Source organism: Nyctibius grandis, chromosome Z (assembly GCF_013368605.1).
Source record: "Nyctibius grandis isolate bNycGra1 chromosome Z, bNycGra1.pri, whole genome shotgun sequence".
Lineage (NCBI taxonomy): Eukaryota > Metazoa > Chordata > Aves > Nyctibiiformes > Nyctibiidae > Nyctibius > Nyctibius grandis.
In genome coordinates this window covers 93,733,300-93,753,468 of record NC_090695.1, presented here as the reverse complement: position 1 = coordinate 93,753,468, position 20,169 = coordinate 93,733,300, and the positions used below count along the sequence as shown (strand labels likewise).

Genomic DNA, 20,169 nt, shown 5'->3' with positions numbered 1-20,169 from the left:
TTTCTCCCTTTTTTCTTCTCATCCTAACCTGCCTTTCCTGCCTCCAAACCAACACAAAAGCATCTTCAGTGACTCACTGCTCCCTAACCCACGGGTGGGTTCAAGCCTGTCTCACAGCACATGAGAAGCCTCCTCTCTTGTACCTGCACCACCATTCAGATTTCAGGCTTGTGTCCAGCTTTAGCCACTCCGATTCAGAAACTCTTTGCTTTCTGTGGCTGATCATTTTCTGCCAGTTCAGGGATCTAAGATGGCCCAGTAAGGGATGGGACAAGGGCCAGAGCCAGCATGAAGCCAGGAGAGGTGAAGGAGTGGTAGAAATGCCTTTCCTAGCAGAAGCAGAAAGCTGCTAGATTTGCCCCATCGTAAATAGGCTCTTCAGCATAAAGTGCCTAGTGTGAGTTGGAATGAACCCACTTCCCAAACCACTTAGATGTTTTCTGGTAACTGTCCCATGCCTGGCTCTTGGCATCAGCCCATGTTACACCCTTGTGTCTAGGTCTCTGTAATAAAGATAAGGCAGGTTGTATCGCACAATGGAAGCTCAGTCTGAGGCTCAGCTGAACAATCATCCTGGGGAGATTTCTAGATCCGTTAAGGGTCTGTTGTCTCCAGCTGGGCCATCGATAATCAGCTCTGCTATAGAGCTTGGACTTTGGGCTAAGAAATTCCCCATGGAGGCTCTCAGGGGAGGGCCTCTGGTGTGTTACATCTATAGAGGAGGCTTGAAGCCATTTCCTTATTTCAGACAGCCCTGAAAACTGCATCTCTGATGTGCTGTTCTGGGAATGAATCACGCTGTTTCTGAGAGCAGTACTCAGGGGTGTCTGAAGGGCTTGCATTATCCAGACACCGCAAGAGCTTTTGGAAAGAATGGCATGAATGAGAGAAAAATAGCAGTGCCCGGTGTCTTGCTTCCCCTAAAGCTCAGGTACAGACAGCTTTTTTCCCCTGTAACTACACTTGCTTTCAAGCTTGAAGTGTTCACTACTCTAACGCTATGTCGTTTGATCATTCATAGGGCACAGCACAAACCAGGTGAGGCATGGGGTTCAAGGTAAAGCCGACATCAGCAGTGAGATCTAGGTCTGACTTATCCACTCCTGGAGGAGGTTGGAAAACAAATCTGCGGAGCAAGGCTGCAAAGAAGAGGAACAGCTCCATTTTGGCCAGTCCTTCTCCAACGCAAGCCCTTCGTCCTGAAAACAGCAAGGAGAGAAGTAAACGATCATCACCATAACTGTTAGTGTTGATGTCTGAGACCTTCTAAACTGGATGTACAGTCCGTAAGAGCAGGCTGCTGAGGTAGGAAATTTTTTCCTTCCTTCTCTCTGTATATTACAGGTGCTACTGACTTGGTCTCAAGCCACACAGAAGCCTGCAGGTATGTGAGACCATTCAGTCACTATGAGTGACTGTGTTGTTATGTTCTGTGTTCCTGACTTTCATACTTTCCTGGAATCAGTGGAACTGTGCTATGAGCCTAGCCCCAGGTGGTGCACACATTACCCCTCTCACCTATGGAGAACGGAATAAATGCCTCTCTCCTAATGAAGTTCCCATCAGCATCCAGGAAGTGGGAAGGGTTGAACTGATCTGGGGTTTTCCAGTGTAACTCGTCATTCAGAGCGGAGGTCAGCAGCGGAATAATCTCTGTACCCTGAAAGGGATCAAAGAAACTCACAGTAGCTAGAGCAGAACATTTTCCTAGTCGAGCCAGGCTGCTTTCTTTTTTCTAATGTGGAGAGGTAAATATGACTGAGCCATGGCAAACAGAACTGGGGGGTGCTTCCTTGTCCCACTGTGGCTCTGCCTGTTATCAGCAGAGTCAGATCTTTCAAGAAAGATGCTGAAGTAGACATTTGGCATAAGAGATTCAAACCAGTGTGATTTAATTAAATTCTTTGGTCATTCTGGATTCAAACAGCTGTAACAGACCACAGTGCAGTGCTGTTTATAACAGCTGTCCTGGATCCAAGACAGAGGATCACATCATAGATTAAACAACGCATCACAGTGTCTTTAGATGTTTATATTTTCCTTCTTGTCTGCTTTAAATAAAACTGTAAGGAATCTGTGCAGTGTAAGCTGCTAGCCTCAAAGCTCACCTTAGGAATCACATAGCCTTGGAAATTCACATCAGTAGGAGTTGATCGTGATACACCCATTGGGACAATATTGGCAAACCTTTGTATTTCATGTATCACTGCATCCGTATAAGGCATTTTTTTCCGGTCCTCCAACTTAGGCAGCTCTCCTGGTTCAATGACGTGGTTCATTTCTTCCTGAATCTTTCCTTGGAGGGAGGAAAGGATTAAGAAGCTGATAACCCTGTTGTCTTGCAACTTGAAATGGCCTCCAGTTCAGCCAAGATGAAGAAAAGGGAAAACTTTGAGGGGTATTTGGGAAGAGAAGAAGTGGGTAAGTCAGGGCATGGCGTGGTTCTTTCAGGTTCGTTGTTGAGCCAAGGGAGCTTGAATGGAGTCACTACAGAACACCCCATGCCTGATTCTGATCACACACCTTTGTTACCCCACAGCCTTCAACAGAAACCAGATCAGAATCAGCTCCTGAGGAGACCTTCAGTGACGTAAGCCCATAGCCTGCAGGTGAATAACAACGGGGGAGCTTTACTGTAACTGTAGACTGGCCCTTAGCCTCTCCCACTTGGCTAGGCTGGTTTATTGCAAACCAGCTGAATAAAATTCCTTTGTAAAGTCAATGGTTGTTATCTCTCTTAGAGTACTCAGAATAATTACTCTAGACAACACTGAATGAGTTCCACTCCCCTCCACAACCAAAGCCTTAAGCATGCAATAGTATATTGTACAAGAAGACTTCTCAGCCTTACTCTGAATTTCTGGGTATTTCATCATCAGAAGAAGACCCCAGCGCACAGTCGTAGACGTAGTCTCAGTCCCAGCGGCAAAGAGGTCCAGGGTTGAAAACAGCAGGTTTCCGTTGTTGAACATAGTGTGAGGTTTCTTTCACTCCTTCAAAACATACGGGTAACGGCCATAATTTCTACAGCAAGTGATACCAATATGCGACTGTGTTGCTACCATTTTTATCTGCATTTTAGCTTTTTGTGACTTTATACATTCTGGGAAACTAAATGTTTTGTATTTTAGCATTAGGGCCTATGCTGTATAGAATTTGTCTGGTCCCAAGCACATGAGCAATCCCCAGGTCCAGATATTAGGTTAGCTGGAATTTAGTTACTGCAATGAAGTTTATCTTCATTCTTGCAGGAAGGATTGGGATTATCTCCTCCTTTTGTGTGCTGAGTGGTAACTTATTTCACCTACGTGGGATATCTTGACAACTAGATCCCTTTAACCAGCAGTTTCAGTGGAGCTATGGAGTAAGTACAGCACAGCTCACTGTGAGTATGAGCTTTGATATATTCTGCCCACTGCAATTCTGTTTCCAGTCACTGACAGATGGTCAGTCCTAATAATAAGTCAGAGCTAAAAGAATAGAAAGACTCTCGGACTTATCTTTAAAGTACCTGTTGTTGCTTCATCAGAAAGGCATCAACAAAGCCTGTTAAGTTATTTTCATTAAACTCTTCTTTGTGTTCCTGGAAGAGCTTCTGGAGAAAAGCGTTCAGTTCACTGACATTTTGTAGCACAGTCTTGGATGCTCCAGAGAGAAATCCAAGGGATGGGTAGAAATTATATAACTGTGGAGCAAGAGAAGTCTTACTGTTAATTGGCATTTTGAACTCATACTGGTATCTCAAATCACACTGCTGGTCCCTTGTCCCATGCCCTGACATTTCAGGCCGTAATTCCCCCACATTCGCTTGAACAGTCCAAGCAGCTGTGAATTGCTGCAGAAATAGTGTGTTCTCTCTGTTGTACCCCTGCATGAGTCCTTGCTGTGGCTTTTGGAAGACCCATCTGCTTAATCTTCTTTCAGGGCTTCCAGCTGTGTAGGTGGTGGGACAGAGGGTCTCAGATGTGAAAGATGGGAATGTGAGCATTGTACTTATTCCAGGGAAAGCCCTCAGGTGTGTCACACCCTATGGCAGCAGAAGGGACTTGACCTGGCCACCTCCACAGACAAACAATATTGCTGTGTCAACGTGGTGCTTTCCAAGCCAATTAGCTCAGGCACAGCACCGAGCTAACCCAACTACGCTGTTCCTAGGAGCTGCACTGAGCACAGCGTTGCAGTATGTCATACCAACATACGTGCTGTCAGGAGAAAGGAGAGGTCTCACCCCATCATCCCATGAGAGGTGTGTACACCTGCAAGGAGACCACTAGCTGCCCTGCCAGACAATTAAACAAACACCTGACATTAGCTGTTAGCTGGTGCCTTGTCCTGGGAGAGTGTCTGTACACAGCGTGTAACTCTGACCTGTGCTTGGGCGGTGGCTTTTGGGTTTAGCTAGTCTGGAGTTACAGCCAGCTGCAGACCTCAGCATGGCTCAGAAAGACGACTCTGCTGGTGTTCAAAGCAGAGGCTTTGTGTCAGGAAGGAGCAGGCTTATATCAACTGCTAGTTTGCTAAGATTGAGTTTCAGTGGCCAAAATAAAAGAAAAAGAAGTTTGTCAAACCTGGTTCTAGGGGAGGCAGAACTAAGACAGTTATTGAAAGTGTAATGCAAGGAGGGAGATTTGAAATGGCATTTCAGGGCCAATCCTTGATATGATGGACGTGTTGTGCTTCTGCTCTTCAAAGAGGGTAAAATAGTTCCTTTTGTGAAGACTTTGGGTTTTTTTCTTTTACTAATAAGCTTCACAGCCTATGCACGGGAGCCTGGGAATCTGTGCGTTGCAGGTACAGAACGGCAGATGTGTTCTGTACAGGCTGGCTGATAATGTTCTTGTTCTCAAGAAGCAAGATGTGGGAGGCCAGGAGGACAAACACGGGCAACTGGATATCCCCCAAAAACCTAAAAGCTAAAACACAAAATCAAGCCCTTACCAGCACCACTGGGGAGCCCAACAGCTTAGTATTTTCATTTAGCATCTTCAGCAAGGTTAGAAATACAGGATCATTATATTCAAACCTCTCTCCAAACAATATAGAGCAGATGACATTGGATACAGAACTGTTGAGTATCATCTTCGTATCAAATGGTGTCCCTGTATTTCAAGCAATGAAAAGAAATGATGATGTGATTATGCTCGTTTCAGTCTGGTTTCCTATGGAAATGTAGTCCTGAGCTCCCAAAGAAAAAACTCATTCACCACCCAGAATGCATAGCAGGGAACTCGATTTCAATGTTTTAAGGCCTCGGTTTAATAACCTACTTCAGTGTATGCTGAACTTTAACCATGAGCTACCATTTGCTCAGAGTTAAACTGTCATTAATCTTTATTGTTCTGCTAGGCATGTTTTCTGTCTCTGGATGAAAGTCTTGACACTCACCTTGATAGGATTCAAAATATTTGATCAGGGAATTTACTTCCTCCAGGATTCGGATCTCAATGGTTCTCTTTCCCATTCCGAAGTCTCGCAGGGTGGACAAGGTGAATCTTCTCATAGTTTTCCACAGCTCTCCATGGCTGAATGCTACGCCTAAAATAAAGGTGTAACAACCTTACGTTATCCGTGGTTAAGAAATGTTTGTAAGGCCTTCTTACACACTGGTACCAAAGCTGCTTTATACACTGCTATGTAAACAAAAAGCAATCTGTAAGAGGATGATACTCTCTGCTGTAGGAATATAATGAACATAGACAAGCTACAAAAACTAACCAACCAAAAGGTCACTTACCGTTTCCTTGTGTCATTTTCCTAAATATGGGTATTTCTGCCCTCTCTCCAAATTCTTCAGCATGATTTAAAAGGGCATCCTTGATGGTTTTGTATCCAGCCAGTACCACAGCTTTCCTGGGTCCCAAATGCACGGTGAAGACGTTGCCGTATATCTTGGAGAGCTGTCAAGGTGAATAAATATGTTCATTCAAAACCAGATCTGGACCCAAAGGCTAGCACTAGCCACCCTATGTGGTTTCTATCCCTAAAGGAGCCTCCCAGCCCCGCCTGAAGTCTCCAGGTGCTGCCGTAATGCAACTAATGAGCAACAGCTATCAATTGCCAGCATCTCTGCTTGCACCCTGTTTGCACAACAAGGTGTCTGCTATCACCGCTCCTATCAGAGAAGCCAATAAAATGCCATTGCATTCCTGTGGTGTTCTGCAGCAACAGGCCAACGCAGCGATACCACCATTTGGAGGCTGGTTAGAAAACGCTGTAGCAGGCAGGCCTGTTTATTTTAATGCTGTTGACCTGAGGCAAGCAGGCGTGCACACATCTTTGAGGGTGAAGCCACAAACACTACAAAAACAAAGCTAGACAATAACTCTTTCTTTCAGGACAGCACTTGTCTCTAATTATGGCGACGTGGGTAGTGTTGCAGTCATCGCAAAATTATTTGCTGGCCACCAGAAACTTGAATACGACTAGGAAGCATATTCTTGTAGATAATGTCACAGGAGCTCTAGGCTTTTATAGCAAATTAAACATGAATCATCTGTTCCACAGAAGGGTGGCTTTGACAATCTAATCATTCACTCAGTATTTTAGACTTCATTTAAACACACTGCAAGCCATCCGCTCCAAATGCCGCCTTGTTTCCGATGTGCCTGGGTTACCATTTGCTATGCATTAGATACATTCCGAAAATTGAATTTCAGATTAGAAGCAGCTCCTGTTATTACACCAGACAAATTGAATTTTTTTTTCATCAAACGGTGGTTTGACGGCTTGGGAGATAACACTAACACTGGTTCTCTCATCTCTGGCAGCTCGCAGAGTGCGCGGCAGAGCCAGGGGCAGGGAATCACAGCCACCTCCTCGCCTTCCTTTGGTCATTTCTTTGCATTAGTACTTCTTGGCATCAGCCCTGTTTTTTCTCAGCAGCACAAGTATTGAACGTGGCAGGCCTGAAAGCCTAAAGAAAGCTGCTTGGCAGATTATAGGAAATGAGCCTGGTGCCTTCGTGTGACATTTGTATCATAAAATCCCCCAGTATCACCAAAAATAGTTGCCCTTCCATACCGGCACCCTCAAACATACCTATGATCAGATGGGAGCTCAGGACCAGAAGCCCATCAAAGCTGCACTCTGCACAATCCTCTGCACCGTAAATCAGGGCGGAGGAACACTGCATGACTGCTGTGGGAATTCTGTACTTTTGCATCCCAGGATGCCCTTTCTTCTACAACTAACTGGAGAATTTCAGTGTCTGCACTGCCCTCACTGCGGCTCTTCAGGTGGGCTGAAGGAGTTCACTGGGGACTGGGTTTCCCCTATCATAGTGTCCAGTAAGGACACACACAGGGTATGTGACAGGTCACTCACGGCACCTCAACCATCTCTGCAGCAACCAGAAGAAACCTGAATTTGCATTGACTTGTCCCCACCTCCCTATGGGAACACAGCAGACACTTTCTGAAACAAACATTGCACCTGGCTTTATAATATTTAAGTCCTTTTTTTTCTCCTTTAGAAATAAAAGTATCCATGGAGCTCCATAAGAAAAAGCAATTTGTTTACCTAGACATATAAAAGCCACACATCAAGTCTTAAATAAGCCTGGCCATTGTGGGTGTGTGCAGGGGAGGGTTGGGGAGGCAAAGCTGAGCTTTGCATTGCAGGGATCTAATTAGCTCTGGAAATAAACGTGCATATGATCCCGTTTCCTCTGCTGTGGGGATGATACCCTTCCTTCCTCCCTTTCTTCCTTCCTACCTACCTTCAGCGGGAGAGGTCTGTCTGCAGTGAGACATCTCTTGATGGCAAGTAGTCCTGATCTGTCAGCAGACCGGCCCAACTCGAGTTTTCTACCTGCAGCCTCTGAGGGTCTCAAAATACCAACAATATGGAGCTGATTGCAAGGAGTGGAGATCTGCACTTGTGCGTGTATAAAGGAAGGAATGCGTGTATTTGCCTGCATTTCCCTAGTTGCATTTCTCATTTCAGGAGCCGCACGTTTTCCTCGCTCAGACCCTACCTCTGTCAGCGACTGGAACGGCTTTTTCAGGTCCACCACGTTCAAGTTTCCGATCAGAGGAAGAGGTCGTGGCCCAGGAGGCAAACTGCAAACCGACTTCTTCAAGCTGGTAAGAAAGTAAAAGAGAGCGACCAGCCCTGCTGCCACATAGAGCAGCGAGCTAGAGCCCACGTACTGCAGCAAACTCTGTATGGCCATGTCTAAATCAGTGTGGGTATGGGCATCTCGGGGCCCCTTTATAGCCCTTCTGTCATTGCCTGAACACACCTTCTGGGGAAGTGGCTTTACACAGAAAAAAGGACTGTGAGGTCTTGTTTACTTCCATTTAGACCAGATGTACTTTTTTTCCTGCCAAATAAAGCACGTTATTTTATTCTGAAACATGGATTATCGTAATCTGGAGCTCCTATTTCTTCTACAACACTGGGGCAAGGTGTTTGTTTTCCAGTGAAAAACTGTGTTATGGCTATGTTGTGGTCTACTGATTTCAGGTGCAGAATTAAGGGACAGGACCCGTGCTAGATTGCTGTCCAGGTGCCAGGTCACAGGACTCAGCCGGATCACCGGTGATGCAATGGAGGAAGCAGGATGCAGAAGGGACAGCCCACAACAATGCATGGCCCAGGGTGCAGCCGGCAAGGCAGTCCACAGAGAAGACAAGGCTGACCAAGGAGGAGTTGGAACGATGGTGGCATGAAGATGTGCTAATTCAGGATTGCAGACGGGAGGAGGTTCACTTCCAGGTAACAGCTCTGATTCTCTCTGCTTTCCTGCCACCCCAGTAAAATCACCTCCTTAAGCAGCACAGCGTTTTCATTGCTGACACTGTTATTGATCTTTGTCCCAAAACTCCTCTACTGACAATCCCAAAATGCCCCTGAAACCACTTCACTCACTATTTTGCAGTTTACTGTCCAGAGGACTGTGTGCCTGGATGTCCATCTCTGAGTTTGGTGTTCACTTTTTCCCAGCTGTCCTGCCTGTTTATGAGCAGATGTGTGCAATCCTCTAGGAGAAATCATCCCCTCCAGGCAATCCTTTTGCCTAGACTGGGAAGGAGATCCTGGATCTTTGTAACCTGGGAGGAGCCCGGATGAGGCTCTGCAGCTGGCCGGGCAGAGGACGGAGGCTGCCTGGGCTGCTGTTGCAGAGGGGGTGCCAGGCAGGAGGAGCACACAGCAACAGCTTTGGCACCCAGGGGCAGTGCATCAAGCACCATGCCAGGGCAGGGTCCTGCAAGAGCCCACGGGCCCGGGAGACAGCTCCCCAAGAGCCACCCGCACCCTTTGCATCCCTGGGGGGTGACAACACAGCAGCAGTGGTCGTGAACAGGAGGCCACAGTTTTAAATGGTGGCTCTGGGGGAAGGAGCCAATTTGATGCTCTTTGATGCTCTATCACACATTCTCAAGTGGGGATATTTTGCTCCCCAGTTGCAGATTCTGTTAGATTACTGGGCCGTCCCGTTGTTCGACCCTCTAGAAATCTTTAGTTTTAATAATACTTTTGCTAGAATCCTCCAAGGCTCCCAGGTGCAGGCTCCACTGATGGAAAAATGATGATTATTTATTAATAATAATAAAAGTACATTAGCCAAAGGCAAGGGGAATCAATAAACTCTAACTAGGTTGACATGAAAAAGGTGCCTGCATGTCTGCCTGTTCTCCAAGGCTTGTTATCAGGAGTGGTGTTTTTCACAAGAGAGAATTACCCTGTGCAGAAGAGGACGAGGCAGGGTGGGCAAAGAAAGGAGGGCAATAGATGGTCACGGCCATCTCAATATTTGCTGCACAACTGTGAGGTCTTGGTCTGTACCCTCTTCTCCCAGACATTTCCAAGAATATCCTGTTCTGCCAGACTCTTCTCTGAGCAAATGGTGCAACCACTGGGACTCTTGAGACTTTATAAGATACAATAAGAGTGAGGAAAAAATCCTACATAGGCCCAGTCGGGTACCAAAGGAGGAAATTTATTGTTTCTGTTTACATACAGCCACCACTGCTCTGTCAGAGTAGAGCTGACCACTGCCATAGACATCAAGAGCACCTTCTCAAGGGCTTTCAGACTGTTTAAAGCTTCAGGTTGTACCTGGTGATAACATAGGGTGAAATCCTTTCTCAAGCAGTGAGCCCATGGACTTTCAACTGCTAGACTGATGCATGCACTGTGAGAAATGACGGGTGAGCTCTCCAGTGGGAGGGAATCATTGCAGTTTTAAAATACAACTAACGTGATGTTCTCACCTCCATTTCTTCGTCACATACCTTGGCTTCCAGTATGCAATCCTGAACACAGCCTACAACTGAGTTGTTGGCTTGCAAGGTGAGGCATTCCACACATGACTGGGGAGAAAATGTTGCTCCCTGCTCACATGCCTTTGTCCTTCTACCAGCCCACGCCAGAGCCAAGATTATCTTCAGGTAAGCAGACTTTGTGGGCATAGCTCAGGGAAATAATCAGTTCCTCCTAGAAAATGAGCCTGTACATTAAACAGCCAGAGAGTCATCTAACTTCTGTGTGCACATCTGGAGAAGGACCTATCATCCTCTAATGGGACATAGGTTAATAATGTTAGAGTAACAGTAGGGTAATGCAGAGAAAGAGCTGTTATAAGGCCATAATTCAGTCAATGAGTTCTGATAACATAATAAAACCACGAGAGTGAACACCAAGTGCTTGTGTGCCTTGCAAGGCTCTGCAACTGATTTACAACCTCAAGAGATGCCTATCAGCCCGTGCATTGTTATCAGGGATATATAAACCATGAGCATACCCTATTAAACATTAACATTTTTAAAGACTCAGATGTGTTAAAACTCAGGCTGCTCCTTGCTAATGGATTTTGCTCACTTTGAGAAATACCACGGCAAAAAGAAATCAAAAGCTTTCCGACTTTGACCTCTTCCCATTTCTCATAATTATTGCATTGTTTTTAATGTTTTTATTTTATTGTTTTATTGCATATTATGGATTACACCCGCTTCTTCCCATCCTGCAAATCGGTATTTCTATAGGATCACTACAGAGTAGTGATCAGTATCTCAAGTGTTTACTATGCTCATTTTGATACAAATAACTTGTATTGAATTTCTTTTAATTTATCTTTCAAATCGGTGTGTGTTGCACATCTGCTTTGGGAAGAAAGACACCTGACAAATACTTCTAAAAATCATTATTTCACTGCAAAATTTCAATTAAAGATTCTTGGGATTTTTTTCCATACTCTGAGCTGAAAGATTGTATGTGATGGGTCTGGTCACTGGCAGAAGAAAATAAAAAAAATCTGTGCATGGCTTTAGTGCATTGTCTCTGTGCAGAGCCTATTTCCCACTCATGTTAAGCATTTACCCCTTTTAGCAACAAACCGTTCTCAGGAACTTTGTTGCTTTTAACAGCCTTGTTCTTGGACCAAATAGATGTCATTCCTTCATGAGTCTCACTCAGTGATAAAATACCTGGGAGATCCTGGGATTTGGTGCTGGTAATGTCCTTTATAACATGCATATCTATAAAAATACTTGCAGTAGAATCCATCATGACTATAGCCAGAAGCATGATCTTCCAGACCCCACACTTAATGCCAACAAGCCAAGGCAGCCTGACCTGGGAAGTCACTATTGAGGAGGTCAGGTTATGAAGAATTTATTTTCAAAATACAACTGAACAGATTAAACACCTCGACATAGCTCCAAGGATCTCGTTGGTCTGGGTCTCTAGCTTCAGTCTATCTCAATACAGTATTGCAGAAATTACATCAATCCAAGGGCAATTTGGGGCATATCACGAAGGATGATTAGTTGGTAGGTATCTACAGAGCCAGGGTCCCAGCATCTTACTTTTGGGTCCCCCATCTTGATGCAGATAGAGATGTGGATTTAGATATACCAGAATTGCAACTAGCAATGTAAGAAAAAGGTTTGCTTTGGCTTTCAGCGCAGTGTAACTATTTCTACCACGTTCCCCTCTAACCTGATGAGGCCTTGGCTCAGTTATAGCAGAAAACGAGCTATCGTTCTGTACATCTTTGTAGAGCACATAACATATTAAGGCCCTGACCTTACTGGCATGAAACTATGATTTCCCTGTAAGTGCAAAACAATAATATATCATTAATCACCCACAACAGAAATCCCCATTCCTCAGACTATTCTGGCAATATTCTGCATTTTTGCTTGTCTAGAAACCTGAAATAAAAGGGAGAAAAATGGTTTACAACAGCCTGTGGCAGTGATGTAGCAAGAGACCTTATGTAAGAACTGGCGGCGTGCTTGCTGCGCGAGGGTGAGGCGTAGGAATGAGTGAACCTGGAAGGATGTTTCTCTGAGGTGTGTTCTGTGCCTGGGCTGGGAACAGCAGTCTCAAGGGCACAAATTCCAGTGTCTGAATGTGCTTGGTCTTGTTCAACTGATTAATTTCTTACAGCTATCCCAAGTCAAGCTACAAAATCCCCTAGTACTTTACTCAAAGCCTTTCATGGCTTGTCAATAAATTATTTTCAAATTAACTACCTGATAACCTGAATCTGTAGGGTCTTAAAAGATGCAGCATGGTGAGAGAGAGAAAATAATGAAAGTCCTGGACTTTACTCTGCCCATAAAAAGGAACAGAGGTACTGCTCTGATGTATTATTCAATTTGGTGCTGCCAGAAATAATGCTAAGTGTGTAAAAACTCCTTCTGAAGGTACATTTGTACAACTGACAGATAAGCACCAATAGTGGAATAAGTTTTCAGTGTGATCTGACAACATTGTGAAAGAGCAAACATTTTTTAAATGTTACTTTAGTCGATAATTAATGACTCTTTAGTCCATAATTAATGACTAACAGCTCTGATTCAGGCAAAGGATTTTTTTTATCCATCAAGCTGTGTAACTTGAAAGGAGAAGATCCAAGATTTTGCCTAGTTTGGGGAGCCTTCTAATTTGAGCCTTCTAGTTTTTGGAAAGGGCTCAGGACTCCAGACTAGAGATACTGTAAAACACTCGATGCTTTACAAATTATCTGATCTCTCTTGTACAATGGGTAGTTTTTTAACTGAAATAGCTATTTCAGATTTCCCTGATGGCGTGAAAGTCTCTTGCTTCTTTGAAAGATAATATGTGAAAAGCATTTGATTCTCTGTTCGTGGCACTGCTCTTTGTGGCACTGTTTTTATTGAATTCTTTTGGAACTGGTTGGCTTAATCTGAAATGAAATTTTTTTTTTTTCACACTGATTATTTAATGGGGGTTTCATTTGATCTCCTTGGGAAAAAATACATGCTAAACTGCTGAAGCACACGTATTAGATTCTAAGACAAGCTGTACCTTTAAAGGAAACTCTAGAAGATACAAGTGACATTTGGAATAAAAACATTAGGTAAGCATAACCAAACACCTGCTACTATACCTGACCTGAATTTGGGTAACTACAAAATTTAAGACTCCAAAGAAAGACATTGAGTTAATTAATAGGTAATCAAGACATTTGGATATAATATGTATAGTACAGCAAATTGATATAACCTTTGCATAGGATTGTCACTGTCTGGGAATAATTCAACTATGGGATCCCTGCATATCTTTTTCCTTTAATTTCTTCCTTCATCAAATGGGGAATCAGCAAGTCAACCACTGTGCCAGAAACTAAGGAATGTAATTTGGGCAGTTGGCTAAAATCAAGTGCCTTGACACTTCAGTTAAACTTGTCCAGATAAACCAAAGCTGCTTCTCTGCTGCTCAGTCCTGTGAGATCTGGGAGAAGGTTTGCTGCATGTATTTATGAAAGAGGAGTATCTCCCTTTTACTGTTAAGTGTTATAACGAAGTCAAGTGGAAAAGTGCTATTTACCGTGTAATAAAAAACATCTATTGTTCATAGCCCTGAAAACATAATAATAAATAAAACCTTATATTTCAAGCTGTGTAAACCAGTTGCTTATGTAATAGAACATGGTGTAATTTTCCATTTACAATTTCAATACCTTAATAAGAAAGCAATCAAAGCATAAACAAAACGCACTTGAAATGGGGCTGCAGGTAATATTTCTATAATGGCTGTCCTTAACAATTGCAGCTGTTTTTTTTTTTTTCCCAGCCTCGAATTCTTTCTACTTATCTCAGTCATTTAATTAAAAGAAAATCAACTTAAAATAGATGAAAGACCATCTTAAACCAATTGCAGCTATGGACAAAGAAGAAGAAAAAAAGACTCTAACAGCGTAATCCACGGTTAACACTCGGGTGGGTTAAATTAACGCCATTTCTCATCCTCCTTTCAGGCTGGGATGTGAGGCTCTGCAGAGCGCGTGCTGTAAACCTGCGGGCAAAAGGGGTCTTTGTCTTGGTTATCTGTCGTGGGGATCTGGAAGTTCACTGTTTCCCCAGCATCTGCCCATGACCGAGTGGTTTTACCGGCCTCATTGGCGTCTGCGCCGCGTGGTGGGGAGCTGCCTGCTCGCCCATCGCTTGTAGGAGGCTTAAAATAACTCGGTGCTGTCCGTCAGGTTTGTGCACAGGGGTTAAACCGTGAGGGTTAACGAGGGATGAGCAATCACATCGCTGCCGCCATGGGTGGTTGATGGCAGAGTTCACATCACTGCAGCCGGACAGGAACGGCTCTTCCAACACCCTGCTGGATTGCTAAGGAGAGTGCCTCTGCCCGCTGGTCCTCAGGGCTCTCAGACCGCACCGCCAGCCACTGCTGGGTCCTGAAAAATGTGTTTTAAATCAAGATTTAGTGCTCAGCAGTGACGGGTGAGGAACTTGTTCTTCATGGCGAAGGGGAAGGAGGAGCCAGGCCTCAGCCCAGGCCCTGGACAGAAACAGGAGCGGCTCGGCTGAGGCTGGATCCCACATCAATGTGCTGACACCAGGCCCTGAGTTTTGCTCTTTTCCCCTTCATTTCCAGACGAACAAACGCGCCAGGACCAACCATTTTTCCCTGCTCCCCTGCAGGCTGGCGGCCCGTGACCGCCGCTCTCGCCTTTCCCACTCCGAGAGTCAGGAGGTGAGTTAGGAAAGTAACAAGGGTTTTATGAGACGAAATCGTTTTATTTGGCGGAGGCTGATCGAGCCCCGGCCGCACAGCGGGAGCCCCCGGCCCGAACCTCCTGCGCTGCAGGGACCGGCCCCGCCGCGCCCCGGAGGCCGCCAGCCCGGCCCAACGTGGCGGGCAGCGGCGGCGCCTCCATGGCGACCCGCGCCGGTGGACGAGCCCTGCGGCGGTGACGTCACCTCGTCCCCCGCCCGCGCGGCCCTATTGCGTTACCGTGGCGCCCCAGTTGCCACAGCAACGCCAATGCCGTTTCCATAGTGGCGTGGCCCCGCCCCTTCTGCGGAGCGGCAGCGGTCACGTGCCCCGCTCGATGCGCTCGGCGCTCGCGGGAGCTGCCGACGATCGGTGTTCGGCTCCCCCCGGCGGCCGGTGTGTGACCGGAGGGACCCTCGGCCCGGCCCCCCGCCGGCGACATGTCCACCGCCATGAACTTCAGCAGCAAGAGCTTCAAACCGCGGCCGCCGGACAAGGGCGCCTTCCCGCTGGATCATTTCGGTGCGGTACCGCGGGTCCGGCCTCCCCGCGGCCTAGCGCCGGGCCTCCCTCCCCTCAGCTCTCCGGGGGCCCGGGGCCGCCGGCCGAGCCCGGCGGTAGCGCGGCCCTCGCTGTCTCTTGCAGGGGAGTGCAGTGCCTTCAAGGAGCGGTTCATGGAGTGCCTCCGCGACAGCGGCTACGAGAGCGGGGCCTGCCGGCAGCGCGCCATGGCCTATCTGCAGTGCCGCATGGAGAGGCAAGTGGTAGCCCGGCCCTCCGGGGCCGCCTGGGCACGGCACGGCCCGGCCCGGCGGCGGCGGCTGAGGGGCAGCCGGGTGGCCCCGGGGCGGCAAGCAGCAGGGCTCCCTTTGCGCGGAGGGAAGGGAATCCGCAGTGGAGGCGCTCGTGCAGGAACCTTGTGTCCCTGTAAGAAGCAGGTGTCCTCTGTGGCTTCAGCGGTTTGCTTGGTGTGTGTTTCTGATGGGGTGTGGGCATCCAGCCCGGAGAGCGGGATAACTGCGAGACCTGGCCAGCTTCCACTGTGCACAACCGTCTTTCTCAATGAGAAGCTTTATATTTTTTTTTTTATTTAGCCATGGTTACAAGTTAAAAGTTTAACATGTTCCTTAGTTCAAGTGAAAAAAAGTGCTGGTGGTTGGTTTTCCAGGGATGTTGTCAGTCTTGCATTGCTTTGCAATGCTTTCTGTTCAGTGGCGAGTCAGGGAGCCCATCGGGAAATGCACGAAGGGCGTTATTCAGTGCACTTAAATACAAGGACGCTTGCATACACTGCATGGGCTGGTGCTGAGCAAGGCCACAAATCCAAAACAGTTTGAAAATCACTCCAGCAAAGTATAGTGGTACCCCGAGTGCTGTTGTAAACCACATTCACTTAAAAATCTGGTAAATGGGACAGATAGAATTTTAGGAAGCTCTTATGCAGTCTGTTAATTAAAGATAACCAAGAGTTGGGTCAGTTTCTGAGGAAATTCTTATCTAATATCAGGAAACAATACATTTAATTGGAAAACTGCTGTTAAGTAAAAAAAGTATTCCTCAATGTTGCTTTCCCAAAATGGAAGTTTCTGAGGCTTTGCCAGGTGGCAGTCACTCTGCATGGATGTCTTGGATTTAGAGTAAATTTATTTAGAATAAATATTTAGAGTAAATAATATCAAATGAAGTAGAAAATGCTGCTGTTCTCTTGGTTATAGACTGTGTTCTGCATAATGTTTTTGTTGTTTTGTTGTTTTTAACTTAGGCAACTTATGGCTAACGAACCACTGGAAAAATTGGGATTTAAAGATCTGATAGATGAGAAATCAGAAGCGAAACCTGAAAAGTTGTAATGAAGAAGGACAACTTCTTTTAATGTATGGAAAGTGTAATTCTTAATGTAGTACACATTGTACATTCTGTTCATATTGCAATAGGAAGTGTTTCCTGAAGGAACCTTTTTTCAAAGCTTAATTTTCCTAAAATAAGATTTTTGAAATGAGCAGAAGTACTGCCTTTGTCTACTTTCCTCAAGTATTTCCTAACTTTTTTCTTTTAATTTCTCCAGCCTACTCTTTAAAGATCCATAAGGACATTTTGCCTGGGAGAAAACAATTATTGCCTGAAGTGTTCTCCATGCCTCTGTAAGAACAGTGAAGTCTTATTTTAAAAAGACAAAAAAAAAAAACCCTTTATTGTGTAGATCTTGAACTATAGATTAATCTTATGCGGGCATTACTAATATGCTTATGGCAGTTACTTGTCAGGTGGAAATAAAGCTGTTGTGGTATTTGCAAATTGCTTTTTATTAAATCCTGGTGTTGATCCCCATCTTTGGGGTGATCTCCTCACCCTGCTATAGAAAACACTTAGGTACTGGGGTGGGGCTTTTCTCAGTCTGTTAACCTTCATCATTGCTGGGACAGTATTTCTAGTTCCAGACACCAGTCAGGTGGTGATTCTGCTTTTATTTACTGTGCCAACCATGTTCACCTAACTTTATTTTATCATTTAACTGGGAATCTTTTGTTACGGATGTGTTCGTTTCTCCAAGTAGAGCTGCCATATGTTTTTTTAATATCTTTATGGTGAAATCAGTTGTGGAGACAGGAATGGTATTTATTTGTGTTCTAAGTAACTGTGAACTCTACATATAAATGTGACTGGACAATTTTATTCTTTTAAAAACAAATGTTTTATGTTAAAAAGCAGGGTGGATCAAGAGCTAGCTATCTAAGAAATACAGTATTTCATTCCAAGACACACAGCTGCAGCCCATACATCTGGAAGGTAACGCAGCAGCCCACACAGTAGATGTGCAATCAGGGCTGAGTATGTCTTTAAGGTCCCTGACAGGCGTTTGTGTAACTTACCGTGAATTATCAGAGCCAGTGGTATTTCTCTCCCATGTACTAATGCAAATGAGTCTTTCTTAATTAATACTGAGTTCAACACAAAATAATTTGGCCTGTTAGCCCCTTAGAAGTATGTTTTAAGCAGATAATAAAGTTGTAAGTCCTCTGGATGTGTTTTCCACTGTATTTCCTGCCCTGTCCCCCTGTTTGTTTGTCTGGTTTTTTTTTCTTTTTTAAAGCCAGTGAATCATTTCTCTGTCTATCTGGCTCTCCAACTGCAAGCCTTTGGGTCAGGGCCTGCAGACAGCAATAAGCACGCAGCTTGCCAAGGCAGTTCTACACTTTCTCCTTTATTTGGTGTCCATTTTGCCTTTCCTGATGACTGCTATTATTCCTTTTGCTTCTGCTTCTCTCCGCCCTGCATCTGTTCACACAGAGATGCAGGAAAGGGTAAAAGAACATTTTCTGCTCTTCATACTGATGGTTGGAGCTGGGATTTAAATTGTTGCTCGGGTCTAATCTGATTGAACAGACTGCAGATTGTTCAGAACAGGTCCCTGTTTGAAAAGAATGTTCACTTGCTGCTGTGTATTTTTATTTTACTTTATTCTGCTATTTAGATTATATCCTTTGGTGAGATTAGTACATTTATAGAAGAGAAAGCAGAGATTTTATTGCTGGAACAGATATTAAAAGACTTTATATTAAACCACTGAACAAGAGCTTTCTTTTGGTGATAGCGAGTACGAATTATTAAAATAATCTCCAGCATCTTCAGAAGAAAGAAATCAAATTTCATGCTTCTGTGCTCCTTGAATATTATGAGGTGAAGTGAATCCCTGGTAGGTATGAAAGAACCCACCAGTGGTGGATGGAGTAATCCGGGCTGTTCTCAGTGGTAGTTTCGTCTTTGAGATGTTCCTCTGCACTGTCATTTGGCCAAACAGTTCCTTCACGAGTTAGATGCATGTCTTGCATGTCTTGTCCTGAAACAGTTGATACCATCTCTCTCCTCCAGATGACTATAGAGTAAAAGAGTTTTTGAAGGCTTGAGTGATTAGATTTTGACTGTTGAGCTGGAGTGATAGTTGCTGTTTAAATGAACTGGCTGAGATGACACGCTGAAGGAGGGGCTGCTGGGGACTCTCTTTGCTTGTAGTGACCAAGGCCCAAATTTTGGACCTGCTGCGGGACAGATGGTGGGGAAGAAAAAGCAGTTTCAAAAAGCTTGGTGGCATGCTGAAGTGAAGAGTGCTCTGTAGTGTTCCTTCCTGTGGTGTTGTGGCAATGTAGCCAGCAGGACCCTGCATTGCAGACTTGACTGCGCTGCTGAGCCACCAAAACGGCGAGAGCATGCTTCATCCTTCACAAAGTAACTGCAGAAATTCCCCTAAGAGGGAACGATGGGGTGAGAGTTTGCACCTTTTACCAGTCTGAAGAAGATAACCTCATCCTCTCCAGATCCATGGGTGCGTTTCATCCTGCCTCCCAGCACGGTGAGTCAGCTTCAGAGCGCTGTCACCTTCCTGCCAGGACAAGAAAAGGGCTGTGAGTGGATAGTTGGAAACTCAGGGAGTTGGCAGAGGCACGTATTGCCTGGCTGTAAGGCATTAGCTGGAGAAAATGTGTTTAGTGGAGCTGTAAGGTGAGCTCAAAGCTGGTGAGGGCCATCAGTTGATCTTGATTGAGGTCTTCTAATGCAACGGAGTCGTGGAAAAACAAGTCATTAATCAATGCTGAGCCTGGGGTCAAACAGTTTTCCCAGCTTGCTCTATGGGACAAGTCCCTGCAACACCGGAGTCATCTGGGAGAAGTCCCAGAATACTCTTCAATTTATTCCCGCCAACATACAGATTGTTAATTAAAGCCTTTCCATATAAACTGCTTTATTTTACCCTTGCTTGTGGGATCCTGGTTTATGCTCCTTTAAAATGTGTAAGTGTATAGGCCAAAGGAAAGCCGTAAGTTTGTAGTTATCTTTCCTGTTCCCGTACCAAGGAGGAACCTCTCCAGAAGCCTGACACTGGGCTGGCAAAATCTGTGTTCTGGAAATGCCGAGCTGAAGTGTGTGTGCTTTGTCAGGGGCGCTGATTTCTTTATGGAGCTGTTTGGAGTTGATGAGCTGCTCTGCTGCACGTGGCACCGGGAGCAAGGTAAGTCCCGCACAAGTGCATTAATCTTCATGTGAGAAGCCTGCCTGCGTGCTGCCTGCACCAGCACTGCCGTGAAGCATCACCTGCTGACAGGCCCTGGGAGCTGGAGAAGTGCAAATGGTTGTGAAACAGGGTTCGGCTCGAATTGATGTACAGACTGCCAGCCTGGCTGTAATTGTACA

General features: G+C 45.4%; 2 protein-coding genes across 3 annotated transcripts; one reads left to right on the top strand and one right to left on the bottom strand.

Moving 5' to 3' along the window:
* Window positions 1–1,011: 1,011 nt before the first annotated feature.
* Window positions 1,012–8,173, bottom strand: LOC137676876 (cytochrome P450 2K1-like). Its single transcript, XM_068423968.1, is given in 9 exon segments — window positions 1,012–1,199; window positions 1,519–1,660; window positions 2,109–2,296; window positions 2,852–2,993; window positions 3,512–3,685; window positions 4,939–5,099; window positions 5,386–5,535; window positions 5,735–5,897; window positions 7,976–8,173. Coding segments are annotated over 9 exon segments (1,506 nt in total).
* A 7,147-nt stretch (window positions 8,174–15,320) lies between these two features.
* COX19 (cytochrome c oxidase assembly factor COX19) lies at window positions 15,321–18,004 on the top strand. 2 transcript variants are annotated; one of them, XM_068423096.1, is made up of 4 exons: window positions 15,321–15,504; window positions 15,628–15,739; window positions 16,745–16,856; window positions 17,048–18,004. In XM_068423096.1, exons 1-3 carry the CDS (start codon window positions 15,423–15,425, stop codon window positions 16,830–16,832), a joined length of 282 nt encoding a protein of 93 aa, XP_068279197.1. In that variant the 5' UTR covers window positions 15,321–15,422; the 3' UTR covers window positions 16,833–16,856; window positions 17,048–18,004. The 2 variants fall into 2 exon arrangements, with proteins under 2 accessions (XP_068279197.1, XP_068279196.1); XM_068423095.1 differs by having other exon boundaries at window positions 16,745–18,004.
* The last annotated feature ends 2,165 nt before the right edge of the window (window positions 18,005–20,169 follow it).

What these genes read in the sequence shown, in the direction of transcription:
- COX19 (XM_068423096.1), top strand. Translation starts at nt 15,423, where the DNA reads ATGTCCACCGCCATGAACTTCAGCAGCAAGAGCTTCAAACCGCGGCCG. An exon ending in CTTCCCGCTGGATCATTTCG is followed by an intron (nt 15,505 to 15,627) that starts GTGCGGTACCGC and finishes TGTCTCTTGCAG; the next exon opens with GGGAGTGCAGTGCCTTCAAG. An exon ending in CTGCAGTGCCGCATGGAGAG is followed by an intron (nt 15,740 to 16,744) that starts GCAAGTGGTAGC and finishes TTTTTAACTTAG; the next exon opens with GCAACTTATGGCTAACGAAC.